We start from the raw sequence: 16,652 nt of genomic DNA on the forward strand, positions 1-16,652 counted from the left end.
TTGAGCTAGAATAGCCCACTCAGTGCTGGAACACATGGTAACCACTGCCATTGTTACTTGAGCTCACAGCTAGCAATGACTGATTCCAAGCTGCTGTACCTGTGATACTGTGTTTTTGTTTTCTCCATCCACAAAGCTGCCCTCCCTGAGGGCTCTTCTTCCTGAAAAGATGCTACATCCATATGTACAGCCTAGATAGAAAGCACAGCATTGCTTATGCTCAAAGAGAATGGAAAATACAAGGTAGGAGGAGTTGCTGTACGAAAAGAAAATAATCTGTTCAAGTTCTGGGAAAGCAAATGGAATCAACAGTTGCAGAGACTGAAGTCTTTGAACAGTTGTGGACCGAATGGCAAACGCGAAGGGGAAGACCTGGGAAGAAGGTGACAGGGAGGAAGCAGGGATCTTTGATCCCCTCTGGGGCACTGGTCTGCCTGGAAGCTGTATTTAAATGCCTGAAAGAAACCTGTGAAACAGATTTGAGAAACAAAGAAATAGGCAAAGTATGAGACTGATTTATTTTAATTGGTTTAACTGATGTTTTAGAAGTTAGTTACTTGTGTTGGATGCTGTTTTTACCATTGATTATCTCTTTACTTCAGTTTGTTTAGTAGCATTTTCAGCAGTTCTGAAGCCAGTTAATAGCAGGAGGTTGACTTGCAAACTGTGATTAGTGGATTAGAGCTGACTGAGGGAAGGAATTTTCCTGCTCTACGCTCCTGTGCAGCTTTAGGCATCCCAATATAAGGACGTAGAGCTGTTGGAGATCATCCAAAAAGGGCTGCGAAGATAGGGAAGGGTCTGGAGTGAAAGGAGTACGAGGAATGGCTGAGTTGCTTGGTTTGCTCAGCCCAGAGCAGAGGAGCTGAGGGGAGGCCCGATGGCGGCTGCAGCTCCTCACAGGGAGCGGAGGGGCAGCGCTGAGCTCTGCTCTGTGTGACAGCGACAGGGCTGAGGGAACGGCATGGAGCTGTGTCAGGGGAGGGCAGCTGGGGGTGAGGGACAGGGTCTGCAGCAGAAGGCAGTGGGAACAGGCTGCCCAGGGCAGTGGGCACAGCCCCGAGTACTGGAGTTCAAGGTGCATTTGGACAATGCTTTCAGACGTAGGGGTTGGAAATGGGGGTGGTGCTGTGTGGAGCCAGCAGTTGGACTTGGTGGTCCTTGTGAGTCCCTTCCAACTTCGGATATTCTGAGTCTATGAATCAAATGCACTTTTTCTCCCTTCCTGTGTGGCCTCCAGTTTCCCAAATACAGTAATATATTAGCTTCTTGTTCACCGATTTTGCATAACACTGTATCAGAAAAACCAGGAAATGTCTAAATAAAAAAGCCTTTTAATTGAGGTACATTAAGCCTTGCTACAAATTGTTTTGAAGCTACTAGGGAAGTGACTGCAATATGCTGAAGGCTGGCAGTGCAGGTGAACATCCTCATATCCGAAACAATAAGTTATATTTTTGTATGGATCGTTGCCTTTTCCAAGTGGGTTGATCCAGCACTTCAGATCTCGGCATGTCCTTTTCAACTCAGGCCTTTCTATGATTCTACGTCCCTCAATCTGTGAATTAAAAGGAGTGAGTTGACACACTGTTGGAATAAGACTACTACACGGTAGCCAAGTGTCGTGGAGGTAATGCAGGTGGTTTTGAACTGCTGAATAAATACAACTTAATAATTTAAAAGCTATTTTAGAGAAGTGTTTAATGTTTTATTGTATTCTTTTGCTTTCTTATTAGCAGAAACATTCTGAACAAATATTTAAAATTAATTTTGAACGTAGCTTCCTTTAGCAGGTACCAGAACTATTTTTGTTCACAGCAAATTGTAATTTAATGCCTTCTACTGCATCTTTTGAATTTTATGAATTGTGTGTGTATATATGCATAGATAAATAGTATGTGGGTGTTTTGAAGTGTATCTCCTCACGTGCAAGTTTTAATTTTACAGACGATATCAGAAATTGCAGAAGATAATGAAGCCCTGGTAAGAACCTGATTAGATCATCACCTTGCACACTTCCTCTTCTTTTGCATGAGTGAGTTCAGGCCCTTGCGCTAATCTTTATATGTAAATACATCTATGCTTATTCATTCAGCCAATTTTCAACCTCTGTTTTCTGTTCTTTGATACTTATCTGATGTGGCCTTTTTTGCTTTGCTTATGGAATGGGTGCTTTAATTCTATAACTTCTGCAAGGGCCTACACAATTTCCTAACTAAGGTGCTTTTTTATTTTTATTATTTTATTATTTGAGCAATCATTTCCCTGCCTTCTCCATGTTCCCCTTTTAAATTTGACTGATTACATGATCAATATTAGACAATTCTGTTTATATTAGTGAGATAAGGGTCACTGTGCCAATTTGGATTCCAGTTATTTTCTGGTCCCAGTTAGTTTTATTTATTACCGATAACTGCATAAAGAGAGACAGCAATATTCTGAAGGGCTTCTTATTAGAAACTTCTAGGGCACGTTTGTTTGAATTCTTCTGTATGCTTCAAGTTAAGCACACATTTCATAGGCTTTAATAAATCGGGGTCCTGAGGGATGTTCTTTAGTAGGCTGATTGGCTTGCAAGTTCATCACATCAAGTATAGCTGAAACCCAAGCAAGCAAAAGAGTAATTAATCAATTAAGTGTGCATCTGTCACTCTGATGTGGCTTATCATGCAGGAAATGCAGCTTCCCATCCAAATCCATGCTGAATCATGCTTTCACAAAGCTGCTGAAACGTTAATCATTAAATCGTTGCCTAATAAATTAAACAGTAGCAATAAATTTGGCAGAAACCTTAAATCCTTCCTCTACATTCTCTTCCTCGACCTAATGTGGAATAACATGTTTCTTAATATAAAAGTTTAGATTCTGAGAAAAATAATTAAAATGCCACGAGGCTTTCAAAATTCTTGGCAGCATCGCTCCTGCTGAGATACCTCCTGTGCATTTTGATGCTGTTTTTTTTCCCTCATTGATGTAAAAGTAGGGTGGCTTTTTTATGTGTGTGTGGTAGTTATACTCCATCAGCACCACTTTGCTCCCAAATTCTATTATCCTATGTAATTTTTTTTACATTCAATAATACAGTTGTCCTCTGAACAGTCTCAGGAAAGTTCTGAAGTGCTGACTTCAAGTTGCTTTGAGCCCTGGTCTAAGCATCTGGCTCTGTGATGACCTGAATTAAGCTGTGGGTTTTTTGGCACATTTTAGTCATGTTTACCCGTGGGAGCAAGGCCTTACCCTCTTCTGGAGGATCCTTACTGTAGATATAGCACATAGGTGAACATGGTAGAAATGAATGTATTTGTGACTAAAGTTTATTTAACTTTGAATGCTAAATGGACGAGGTTCAATTTATATCAGGGCACACAATTTAATATTCTGATTTCCTTCAGTAGTAAATGAAATGATACAATTAAAATCAGAGTTTTGTGATAGTACTAAGATACCAGACCCATTGGGCAGGCCATGAAATCAGTAGCTCTGGAACTTAGTTTATTCATAACCTTTGAAGGTAAAGAGGTGACACTAGTGCTGTGTGATTGTTGTCAAGCATCCTAAATACTTTTCATCATGTATTATTGGGAGAAAGACTGATGGCAAAAAAAAATATAAAAATGATTTCAGCATGTAATACAACAAACAAAACATTAAAACTTTGCAGCCTCTAGCTGCTGTCTTTATTATTAGTTACTCTAAAGAAGCCAAATGCTAATTGAAAGAAAAGGTTACTTTTGATTTACAGGAGGGGATATTTCATAAAGCACAAGTACTTCACGTTATCTCTGGCAGCTTGCACATGCTGACCTGGAGAAGATGACTTAATTAAAACCTCACTTCTGTAGAGAGGACACGTTTAATACCTTTTATCCACTGAAGGAAATTCATATTCTAAAATGTGAGTTTCTTTTGTCTGTCGTTTTAGTCTTACAGATTCCCATTATGTTTTAGGATTTCCTTTGTCTCATATTGGCTAATGCTTGGTTTAAAAGAAAATTCCCTTTGGAACAGCTATATCAATTGACTACTTAACTGTAGTCAAACCATGCTGACTGGAGAGTGATGCTTCTGCGTAGATCGTTATTCTTAGCCTGTTAAGAATAGTGTATCTTTTTATGGAAATTACCATGAAATGAGCAAAAACATGAACTTAAAAGATGGGAAAGAAAAGAAAAGGTAACTCTAATCATCTGCCTGAAGAGCCAATGTATAATAGCTCCTCTGGGCTTCCTTTCCATGCTGACAATTGCCTAATGTACCTAAAAGTGGATTAAGTCATACCTCATAATAAAAGTATCTACACCTGAATTTATTCAAGAATAGTTATGTTCTGTTTAAAATTCAAAGCCTGTTTTTGTAATCAGATTTAATTCACAAGCTTAGAGAGGCTCTTATACCAGGGGTACAAAGCTATTTCAGTTTTTTTGGGAATGCAGTTAGTTTAAAATCAGCAAGGTTGATCCTTTGTAATGAATGTAGTGAAACTGTACCAACAAAAATACTTGAGTAGTGTTTGATGCATTGCAAAAAAGTAATCTGTGTCAATTGCAGTGTAGCAGTTAAGTGCATTTTCTGTCATCACCTACAAAAACAGGGGCAGCTACCTGCAGGTTGTTCAGTCGTTTTATGACGTATAGAGTAAGTAGCAAATAGGTGTGAATTGCTTCTAGTCTGATGTGGAGGCTTAGCTTTACATTTGGAAAGGTTACTTGGAGAAGCAAGGAAGTGTAGAAGCAATGAAGAAGAGTCATAGCAATGAAAGAGGTTCACACTGTGCTTGCAAAGTATCCTGCTGCATCAGTGAGCTTCATTTTAGGCTGAGGTTCTTGCCCTCGTGACTTTTCCAGAGCCCTTGTCCTCTTACGATTTAGATAGATTCAGCTTCCCTCTTTAAATATATTTATGGCCTTTTATACCTGAAGAGTCTCATTTGCAGGGCTAATCTGATGTTAACCTTGCAGTAAGGCCTTTCAGCTGCCCAGTGTTGGGTTGTGAGCACAGCTGCTAAATGACAAGGGACTGGAAGTTAACCACTTCCTTAACCCCTGCAGCTGGCAGTAGGCTGCAATTCCCTTCTTGCTTCCTGCCCGGTTAGTCTTTCTCTTTGCTATCTTTCCTCTGCACAATTAGATTTGACCCAAAAGTGGGCTGCTAGTCCTGGTCTACGGGCTGGTAGATGCATCCTGTTTAAAAACATCTAAGGGATTTTGCTGCTCATATCCCATTAATTTAATTTGAAAAGAAATTAAAATTGCTGTAGGCATCTTTCAGGATATCCGACATAGTTCTCTCTATATAAATATATTTCCATGTATATATATCTATCTATATATATAATATCTGTAAACTGCATAGCACACCTGATAAAAAGATGGTTTTCCATATACAGTTGATAATGATGAAGGCAAGTGATAGACATGGTGGTCAGGGTCACATGCACATTCCTTTTCTTTTTAGGAAAGAAAAATTAATATAAAAAATATATGGAATTCCTCAGTTTCAGAAAGTAAGAATGCAGAAAATTCTTAGGAACATAAATCAGCAGGTGCTGCCCTGATCTTTGCCTAAGACACGCAGGTAAAATAATGTGAAACACAGCTGCAAATTTGTCCCAGGTGTTGAGGTGCTCAGACCTTGGATCGGAGCAGTAGGCAAACACGCTGGAATGGCTCACACTGGGTTGGTTGATGGCCTTACAGACCACAGCTGTTTGCTTCTTCTGAGACTCTGCCTGTGAGCTGCTGTGGGTGAGGAGGTGTCTCGTCAACAACTCACCCCTATCTGCAGTGACTGGGGCCACGTAGCAGAGAATGGGAGACATCATCAGCTGTCCCAGCAGAAGTACACAAGCCAGAGCCCTGGAGAGGGATTGTGCAAGCAGTTTAATGACACAGATCATTAAAACGTCAGTGTTAGTGAGAGGTGAAATTGCAATTACACACTGTGTCTTTCTAAGCGCTCTTCCCCCTTGCTGCAATGACATGCATTAAAAAGCACCTTCATCAGGAATTGCTCTCAAGCCATTAGGTCATTTTGCAAGAATAGCAGGGGGTTGATATTTACAGAATTGTTGTGCCTTGTGCTGTGTGTTCTCCAGAAAGATTTTGTGAAGCAAGCCCCAACGTTTTTTCAGACTTTTGTATGGCTAAAATAATTGCTAACTGAGATTCTGAGGTAAACAGTGCCGCTTATTTTCTAAGATTGCTACATTTTTATGAACAAGCTTTGACTCCCTTGAAATTTCCTGCATCTACTCAGTCTGCCCCTCAATAGTATGAATGTGTCTGCATGCGTGTATTGAAACAGAAATGCTTGGAAGTCTATTTCTACCTATCTACTTGTGTTTAAATACATAACAATGAATCAACACCACTCCCTCCTATTTTATCTTGCTAATTACCTTGGAGATTGTGTTCGTGTCTTGCTGTGCTACACCTAATGCTTATCCTTTAAGCCTGGCTTTTAACTTTTGCAATGCTCTTTAGTGTATACATGTGTGTGCCTGTGCCTGTGGATAGATAGATATTTTAAAAATTCGTGCTATGTATATGTGGTGATGCATCATATATGCTTGATTAGTCCCAGTGTTGCACCTCTTTGCTCTTAATAATTTGAAAAATGTCATAGTAGTGACACCCACTGGGGCAGCCTGCCTTGTTTTAGGTTGGAAAGTACTTTCACTGTCTGGATCCCAGACAATTGTGCCAGTGGTACATCTGCTAAAACCAGGCTTGTATATTAGTATTTGCAGCTCTATTAACCTCGTTTCACGTTCAAAGATGTGCAGGGAGATAAATAATTGACTGGATTAATGAAGAGTATTGGTGAGAAGAATAAATGAGTCTGCTGAATGTGAAGGAATTTAACTAAACTGAATTCCAGCTGCTGCTGTTCTGGAGAAGAGTATATATATATGTAGGTTTAATACTGAACAATCCCTCTACTCTATGCCCATTGCTAATAGGAGTTACCTTTCATTTACAGTTAGCTTATAGAAGAATATTGATGTACAGGTTAATTGACAAAATTTGTAAACAATTTGTAAGAAAATCCAGGTTAGATAAAGATGTATCTCCTTAAACTGAGCAGATGATTTATCTCCTTTTAATCTTACACAACATTTTTCCTAATCAATATATATTTTTTTCTTTTTATATGTATATAATATAGTCTGGCCTTATAAAATTCTGACATTCCATATATTCATGGAAGTATTCTGGCACAAATATCCATGCAAGTTTTTAAAAAGAAGCTCTTTCCAAGGGATGCATTTTTATTTAGACATTCATAAATAACCATTATATGCAAAAAGAATGGGCTGGGGAGAATGAGAGGACTGGAGCTGATTATATTTTCTACAGAGCGGTATTGTTTTCTTTTTATGAAATCCTTGGTTATTTGGAATGCTAATGATGACATTTTAAGCCTAATTTAATTCCTGAAAGATTTGTAGAATTAAAAGACAAACAGTCATGTATGACTGAACAAAGTATTCCTTGTAGAATTACAGTGGTTTATTTATTTTTTTTAAAGACACTGTTTTTCTTGTTTGCTCTTTGATATGACTTTTTCATTTTGCCATAAATTATCAGACATTACAGATGCCCTTACTTTGGAAGGGAAGGTGTGTGATAGCTCCCTCCTAACCCAAAATGTCAAGAATGGCAAGTTTCATTTTAGTGAAGGGTTTTGCAGAGTTCTGATGAGCTATCCTAACGGAAGGGGTCACTAAAGGTTTTTCTTTTGGTGTCAAGAAGCCTTAATGCAGATTATATCAAATCTGTAAAGAATGGCTATTGGAATTGCTACATTTAAATTGCTTTCCTGCTTTATTCCTTTGTCCTGCAGTGAATGCCTTCCCTCTGAGTGAATGTTCACTAATTTGGGTTGGGATGGCACAGGACAGTAGGGGATCAAATCACACAAGGATTACTAATTGCCTTCCTTAACTACAGCTATTCTACTATAGACTCAGTTTTCCAACATACTGAGCATTGTAGTTTCAATCTTACAGGTTTTAATTTTGTCTTTTTATTAGGTAAGCTTCCGCGTTAAAATCAGTGGGACTATTCATGTTATTTAGCTTGATTGCATGCTTAAGCTTGTAAATGGCTTAGTGACAGAGCACCTTGCAGGTATTTTGGCGTGCCCTTAAAGGTAATACAGTGCTGCTTTTAGAGCTCTGTGCACTGCTTTTGCTGCTGACTAATTAACTCATCGAATGGCCTCATTGAAACCATTGTGGCTGCTGACTGTTGGGTACCACGAGTATATATAGAAATGAAGGTGATCTATAAAAGTTGATTTTAACATGGAAAATTAGTGTACAGCTGGTCAATTTTGAGCGTGTTCTTTGTGATGAGTTTAAACCTGTGTTGAAATAGTTAATACAAAGATGCACTGAATCTCAAATTCACAGGTAACTATGTAGTGTAGTGGCTCTCAAACTCTGAGCAATTTGAGCTGTGTTCTTGAGTGAACAACTGGAAAAGAAAAAACATTCTCTCCTGTTAGTTGTAAAATTTTGAATTAGATAAAAGAAGTTTAATTGGACTATATCTGATTTCCTTGAGCACTGCATGTGGTGTTTTCTTAGGACTTAGCTGTTCTCTTACTAAATTGCTTTCTTTCAGGTGATTATTCTTGATGTCCATGCAAAATTGCTTTGGAGACTATTTGTTGCATGGCCTCTCTTGCTCTTTTGCTGCCTCTTAGTCCATGTTTGGCTTCGTTTTCCTGCCTTTTTGAAAGCTTCCTGCTACTTTATTCCCTCGGTCGTTGCCATGCTGCATAACTGGTAACTGTAGTCACGACTCCTATCTCTTGCAGCTTTGGAGATATGTTGTCCTTTACACTGACTGCATTTGTTGAGCTGATGGATCATGGGATTGTATCGTGGGATACATTCTCTGTGGCATTCATTAAAAAGGTAAATTTGTAATCAATGCTATGTGTTTTGTACAAATTTGCTTCTACACTTTAAAATTTTTGAGGTGAGTTGTGCTTTCTCTCCTTCAGGTGCATTGTTTAGGTGATTGCTTGGGCAAAAAGGTATATGAAAATGAGATTAATGTCCTATTTAAATGTACAAATATTTGGAACTGCAGGATCTAGCCCAACTTCTACTGAATTCAGCGCAAATGAAATTGGATCAACGCTATGTTTGGCTTATTACATGGGCTGCTGCTTGCTCAGTTGGAGTATGACCTCCTTGTGCAGATACCAGGCAGCTAAAGCAGAAAATAGTATTTAGATTTAATGTAAATTAAAATGAGTCATAATATGTATTTTGAAATAAAAACAGCACTGAAATGTTTCCTTTGAGGATAGGGAAGGAAGAGAAATGAGTTAGCTTTTAATAATTTCAATTTGTAAACTGAAATCTCCTGAGTTTATCAAGCTGAACTCCAGCTCCCTGAATCATGCAACTAATGTGTAAGGTTTTGAAAAAGATTTTTCCATGATCTGCAACATTTTTCTTCTTTTCTTGCACATGGTACATGCACAAGAGCAGCAGAAACAGCAGAGTACTCTTTAAATGCAGAAATGTAATGGACTTTAGAAAAAAAAAGATTTTGTTGCTACTGATTTAACCGGTTTTACTTATTCTCATCTTAAATATTGGCAGATTGGAAGCAAATAAAGCTGCTCTTCTGTTCACAACAAAACCAAAAACTCTTTCCAAGTATTTTTTTTCAAAACAGGTTGAAGTTGGAATGTGTCTTACATTCGAGTGCATTTGTATGAGTTCAAATGATGTCAGAGTCAATTCACTGTAATGATAACGTCTCCTGAGGGAAAGATATCTTTCCTTTTTAACAAAATGTGTCAGACTCTTTGTTTAAATTTGGTTGGAAAATTATTTCCACCTTAAGGAAGCAGAAATTTACATTTGTTGTCAGAAGTGAAAGAAATAAACAGTTATGAATTATGTGTTTAAGAACCATTTGGATGTGGTGCTCAGGGACATGATTTAGTGGTGGGTTGTTAGAGTTAGGGTAGTATGGCTAGGCTGGGGATGGACTTGATGATCTTGAAGGTCTTTTCCAACCTGAGCAATTCTATGATTCTATGTAGATTTTTATGTTCAATTCTGGTCATTAAAATGATAGGTGTTATTTATGAGAGAGATTAGTGTTATGTTTTGGATTTTTGTTTGTTAGTCTTGTAGGCTGGGTAGATTATGATGATGATCTTAACATGGCAAAGAAGGTAGTACACCTGTGTTTTAACTGACTTTGTGAGACTGAAAGTCCAGCCTAGAATGTGTTATTTGCTGAGGGAGCCTACTAACTCGTATAGGCCACTTGAGGTTGCCAATGAGCTAGCTCAAGCGGAGGCAGGATGGGTAAGAATTGAGATAATTTTCTGCTAGCTGAATCTCTGCAAGCTTGCTCCAAGTGCTTCTGCCCTTTGAAGCTGTCTTGTCAAATGGAAGCCAAACTGGAGTGGGAATGCATTAAGTTGAATAACTTTTTTTTTTTATTTAATATCTTGAATAAATAATTTCCTAACTAGAAATGTAGAAGCTGGAGGAGATCTCTAGGGAACCTCTGAATGCTTCAAATAAGTAACTAGATGGTGTTGAAAGCAGTCCTCCCATCCTGTGGGTATGTTAAGACTTCTAACTACTGCAAATAAGAATTGACACCTTCAAGTAGGGCTTTGTTCCTTATCTTTAGGGAAAATATAATTTGAGAAACTTTCTTACAGCAGTATCTCTCAAGGCTCTTTTCTTCCTCATGACAATAAAGCTTGTTTAGACTGAAACTCCACAGTACCCTAAAGGATTTGGCTGCCAAGTTCTTAAAATATGTCATACTAATTTGATATCAAAATAAAATACAAAAATTTGGAACTCTCTAATTTCTGCAAGAGGATAAAGAAAATAAAGGCTTGTAGTGTTTGTTGAAGTGTTCTTAACAATCTCTGAGAATTACTTACGTAAGTGCTGTTTCATAACTGTGTGAGGCAGTCTCAACCTTGATGAACTGCTTACTCTGCCTTCCAAAATGTGCTGTGCAGGAAGAGTGAGTGGCACTGGGAAAAGTATCTCTGTGTCTCACAGCTGCCAGTTGTTCCTTCTGTAGTGAAGTGCAACTGTAGTTCCTTATCTGAAAATGAGATTTGTGCTTGAAAGCTTTACTATGCGTTAGGAGTTTACAGAAACAAAGCTGCCGTGGATTTTCCTGTTATTTTCATTTACAGACATGAAAATGGTCCAGGCATCTCTGAAAATCAAATCTGTTTCCTTCAGTTATTTTTGCCATGGTGGATGTGGCGTTTTTTGTTTGCTTATTTTTTGTTTGGTTGGTTTGTTTGTTTGTTTGTGCTTTTGTCCTTAACTTTTGAATTCTTCCCTCACTTTAGGTGATGCTGAAACAGGAAGAGGGCTCAGAATATGTAGTTTAGCTCTCTCTAGCATTCCTACCTGCTCTTACTCCATGTGTTTAGGCCCTGTTTCAGCAGAGCACTGGACTTGAATACATGAGGGCATTCTAATGCTTAATTTCCCTTGAAACTGCACCCAGTCACTATTATTAGGTGGGGCTACATAGGGCTATGCAGATAGCAAGGTTACGAACAAATGATTCTATCCTTAGTGACACACATCTGTGTGCCAGATTTTCATGTGAAAGTGTGTAACAATTAAGTTGCTCCTGGAGAAAAAGCTCTATTCTTGTGAGCATGTATCATTATTTATCATCTGAAGTTTTGATAAATGAGTGCAGGATTATATTTGGATGTTGAGAGCCCTCCTGGCACATGTGCTCAGTAAGCTGAGTTCTCCAGAGAACAGCAATTGACAAATTTGAACTCTTACTGATTCCTTTTTTTCCACATCCAGAACTTCAAATATGGGAATATAAATTCTTTTAAATGTTATTTTGTGCCCTCTGAAAATTGCATGCCTCATTTGTCATGGTAGACTTGCCTGGACATCTTTTCTAGACATATGTCGTACTTCAGCAAGATGGTTTTGAGTGTACATAGCTTAGCATGGAAATTACCCAGCAGATGCTTTGCATGTATGTTCTGTATGAGATGTCACTGCTCTCTAAACACACAGGCCAGCTTCTGTGGTACCTTGAGCTTGTGTTTATGGTAAAAAGACATTGTGGCCCAGGATCAGAAGAATAAATGTGTCTGAGGCAACCTTTCCTAGGCTGAGGTTTCAGCTGTCTGTAATTAGATCAGTGCAGCAGGCCCCTGGTGGGAATATGTTATATTGCAGTGAAGTTTTCATGCCAGCACTTGAACTATTGAGGGAAAGAGGTGCTGCACAAAGAGTGATTCACGTCAGGGCTTCTGAAGAGGGTGACAGTAGTCTGACAGCTCGGAACACATTCTGGGCACATTGTACTCCTGCTACACAGTTGATCCATGTGTGCCTGGTGACAGAGGCGCACACCTGACATCCAGAGTGCATTTCACTTGTGTGAGCAGTGCAGAACTGATCTCTGCATGCCCACCGTACATGCTGTGGGACTTGTGGACATCTGGCAGCCCTGACACAGTGCATCAGAAAACAACTGGATTGGCGTTAGCAGAGCTAAGGTAGTACAGAGCTGAAATGCAGCTTGTCACTCTAAACAGCACACTGTGCATTACGTACTAATAATGTAAATAATAACTGTGCTGAGGACTTGCAGACAGCAGATGTTGAAAGCCCGGAGTAGAAATAGTCTCCTCTCCACCTATTCCCCATGCATGCAGGGGTTGGTTTTTTATTTTTTTGTAAATCCAATTTCTGTTTCATGAACGGAGTTGGAATCTGCACAGCATGTTCTTGCTGTGGCAGTGCAAAGCAAGTAGCAGTGCAATAAACACCAATGCTGTAGAACAGAAGAAAAAGAAATCCATCTCTCTCTTCACAGTCTCCAACCACAGTTATTTTTAAAAAGTGGGAAGGGGAGAAGGCAGGAGTCTGCTGCTTCAGCACTGCGCAGAACGTCACCAGGGCATAAGCATTGTTGTGCGTGTGTCAATTCTGTGAATTTTACAGTTGCCTAGGCAGCTTTTCCAAGCGTTTGGCATGCCTTTCTTCCTCCAAAAGGAAGATTATACAAGGGTCTAAGTGAGCTTCCTGTATCAAAACCGCATTGGTGTCCTGAAGTGTGACTACTTAAGAAGGGATGAACTTGAGGTTTTCTGGAAAGAATGTGTTTAATAGGCTGCAGTGGCCCCATCTCAAGTCTATTACTTAGCTACAGAGAATAAATAACTGGTCACTGGACTTTTTTTTCTGTTTGTCTGTACTTCCTTGGGTACTTTTTTGCTTGTCTCTGCTGATATTGGTACATCTGAGGAAAATCCAAGCAGTTCTCTGTTCCTTTGTCAGCAGAAGATGAGAGTCTTCCCTGGGAGAAGGCTGTGGAGCATGCAAAGGAACACGTGCTGCCACATGGTTTCTACCAGTGCCATTCCTTCTAGCAGCTTTCAGTAAGAGTAACAGAAATGAATGCACAAACAGCAAGACTAAACTGTATTTAGAGTTACAAAATCAATCGTGCCAATAAATGGTAATCAGGTGAGTTTTAATTTGTAATCTGGAGAGAGCTATTGTTGGTAAGAAGAAAGAAAAATATAGCATATTTTGCTAGAAATTTAGATGTGAATTTTTCTTTTGCGTTTTCCATTGGAGCTTGTTTAGAGAGCACAGGCTGCACTGATACTGGAAAAAATGAGCAGAATTTTTGTTATCCTTTCCAAAGTTTCCTTCAGAAAAAAACACAGCATCTATCGTTCTTTAATGCTGATTTATCTTATGCATAACTTAGTATAGAAGCATATATTTTGCGGGTATTAGTAGTGACATAAATCTGAGGTGATTCGTGCCAGCTGAAAAATCTGGTGCCACCGTGTCCTGTGAAGGTTCCTGCAGTGCCTGGCTGACTGCTCTCAGGTATTAACAGATACCTGGCACGTTGTCAAGACTACTTTTACTCTCAACACTTTTCTGAGCCAATTCCACAGTTTTCTTCCCTTTTCCTGGTTTTATGAGAAGACTCAAAGTCTCTAAATGTCTTAATTTGTAGATAGCAAGCTATGTGAACAAATTTGCCTCAGACATCTCTATCTTACAACGGTCACTAGCAATCCTGGAATCGATGGTGCTCAATAGCCATGACCTGTACCAGAAGGTGGCACAGGAGATCACAATTGGGCAGCTAATCCCTCATCTCCAGGGGTGAGTATATTCAAATGCCACTTGATATGCTGTTTGTTTTTTATTTATTTATTTATTTTTATTCTTCCAAATGAGCACAGCATTTAGAAAAGGAGTAATATAAAGACTAGTACCTCCTGCATAACTTCCACATCTGTTGTAAGTGGCTGAATGGCAAATAGTCAGCTTTTTGGAGTAGCTTGATCATAGACTTCTAGTATTATTATTTCTACTACTAATTTATTTTTCTTGGTGCAAAGCTTCCTGTATGGTTAGAAATGGGAAGGAAAAGGAGAGCACCTAGTATTGGTTGTGTTTAAATGCTTAGCACCATCAGCATACAGATGGTATGGTTTTGCCAGTGAGCCTCTGGGAAACATCCTGGTCAACTTCCGTTGAAGATACATTTAGAAAGAGAGAGGTCTTTTCTTTAACAATAATGCACTGCTATTCAGTGGATGGAAACCACTTCCTTTAGCACAGGGTAATGCATTTTAAATTGGTATGCATACCTCCTAGCTGGGGCATTTTTTCTACTCACTTGGAAAGCTTTTTAATATCAACAAGGTTTTCTTCAGAGCCGTTTAGAGTTTCTTCTTCCTAACTAGCTGGGGCATTTGGCTGGAGCTCGTTGTCTGAGCTCCTGATTAATGGCACTTTGAGGTTGTTACTCATTTCACCTTTCTTGAATGCTGAGCATCATGTTTCTCTTACTGATAATAGAACTTGAATGACTAATTACTTAACTTTTATATGAGTAACTCAAAGTGCAAACAGTCCCTGATCTTCTACTGGTAGTAATGCAACTGGAAAATCAGTTTCTGTAACTTGTGTGTTCATGCTCATCTCTCATGTTTATGATTTTCTCCCAAACAGGACAGACCAAGAAATCCAGACGTATACCATTGCAGTAATAAATGCACTTTTCCTTAAAGCCCCGGATGACAAGAGGCAGGTCAGTTGTTGGGGTTTATATCCATGTATTTGTAGGAAACACTACATTCATACGTGCAGTTGTCCCAGTCACTACTGTCACTGGTGTAATAGTATTCATTTTAGTGGAGTTACCTCTGTCTTGTACCAGTACCAGGAAGGGTTAAGCATTCTTCTGCAATTCTGTAGTTCCCTGTAACCTCACATGAACCTTATTGACTGTGGCTGGCTGTAGTATTTATTGTACTGAACTCTTTGCCAGCACAGCTTGTAAACCCAGGCTATTTTTTTTGGTAAGTCATTTCCCCCTCCAGATTTCTTAATAAGAAATGTGTTCCTTTTGATAATGGGACTATCTTGGCATGTAAGCATTTCATGAATGTCAGTGCACTATTTTAATTTAACTTTAGAGCCAGAGATCAGAAGCTCCAAAAGGAAATACTTCAGGATTGCTAGCTGATGCTAAACGATTGAATGTGATGTGTTATGAAATAGAGGAGTTTCATCCATGTTTATCAAGTAATTAGCTTGTGTCAAAACAGAGTTAGTCATTTATTTATTTAGTATTTCCATCACCAGAAGCCATGATGATAATTCTTGTGGTGACCAAAACGAGGTCATTGAGAGCTGCTGATAAATCCTCATGAGGATTTGTCTTAGACTTATTTGCACTTTTCAACACTGGAGAATGTTAAAACGAACACTAACACAAAATAGAAATAGAAATAGAAACTGTGGAATAAAAACTTCACTTGTGCAAAACCTTACTCCACAGGAGCATGTGAGAAATGTCTGCAGATTGCCAGAACTTGAACAAGTTCTGGACTAGTCCTGCACCAAAATGTGTTTGATGCGAGGAGACACCCTCTCTGCTTCCATGCTAGGGGAACTGGTGTGATGTGAGTGACTGCCTTGCAGTTAAGGAAAGGATTTAAATTCACACTGGTATTTGCCTTTTCTTTACTTATTTTAAAAAAAAACAAAAACACTTCCACGCCCTTTTCTGTAATGCAAAAAGCCAAAGAGATTCGAAATTTTTCTTTTTTGATGAGGATTATCTTGTTGCCTTGCTTCCTCTGCCATTGTCAAGGACTAAATCATCTAGAAAAAATGTAGGTTACTTAAAAATGAGGAAAGAGAACTTTATATATTAGAAAAGAGATGTTGTGCAGTGAAATGATACTGTGAATGTTTGAGGAGCTTTTTTTTTTCCCCCCACTTGTCTGCATTTTCACAGGGACACGTTGCTATGGGAAATGAGGTAGCAAATTTTGTCACATAATTTTTGTTCTCCTCTGTTACTACAGTACTTTTTTTTAGAAAAGACAGCTCATCAGCTGCTAATAGCCTTGCAGGTGTCTTGGAGACAAAGTTGGTTTTATTATAGTAATAAGGTTTGTGAATTCTTGTTGTCCCTGCCACAGTTTTTCGTTCAACGGACAAAAATGATATTCTAGTAACAGTGTTTTAACTTCCACATATACAAATCAAATAACAGCTTGATTGTCTCCAAAAAGTGAAATGAATTTTCAGTTTTTGTCTTGAATGGAAA

At 38.8% G+C, this 16,652-nt stretch overlaps 1 protein-coding gene across 4 annotated transcripts in view; it reads left to right on the forward strand.

Annotated features, from left to right (window-relative positions):
- ELMO1 (engulfment and cell motility 1) overlaps positions 1-16,652 on the forward strand; it is a 291,509-nt gene that overhangs the window by 90,015 nt on the left and 184,842 nt on the right. For 3 of the 4 annotated variants that reach the window (XM_010713028.3, XM_019616661.2, XM_010713029.3), the window contains 4 exons: positions 1,948-1,983; positions 8,827-8,926; positions 14,037-14,188; positions 15,044-15,122. In XM_010713028.3, the coding sequence (XP_010711330.1) occupies positions 1,948-1,983; positions 8,827-8,926; positions 14,037-14,188; positions 15,044-15,122 (367 nt within the window). Of the gene's footprint in view, positions 1-1,947; positions 1,984-2,013; positions 2,036-8,826; positions 8,927-14,036; positions 14,189-15,043; positions 15,123-16,652 lie in introns of those variants that run through there. The other variant, XM_019616662.2, reaches the window with a different exon arrangement.

The sequence above is a fragment of the Meleagris gallopavo genome, chromosome 6 (genome assembly GCF_000146605.3).
Source record: "Meleagris gallopavo isolate NT-WF06-2002-E0010 breed Aviagen turkey brand Nicholas breeding stock chromosome 6, Turkey_5.1, whole genome shotgun sequence".
In the NCBI taxonomy this organism is placed as follows: Eukaryota; Metazoa; Chordata; class Aves; order Galliformes; family Phasianidae; genus Meleagris; species Meleagris gallopavo.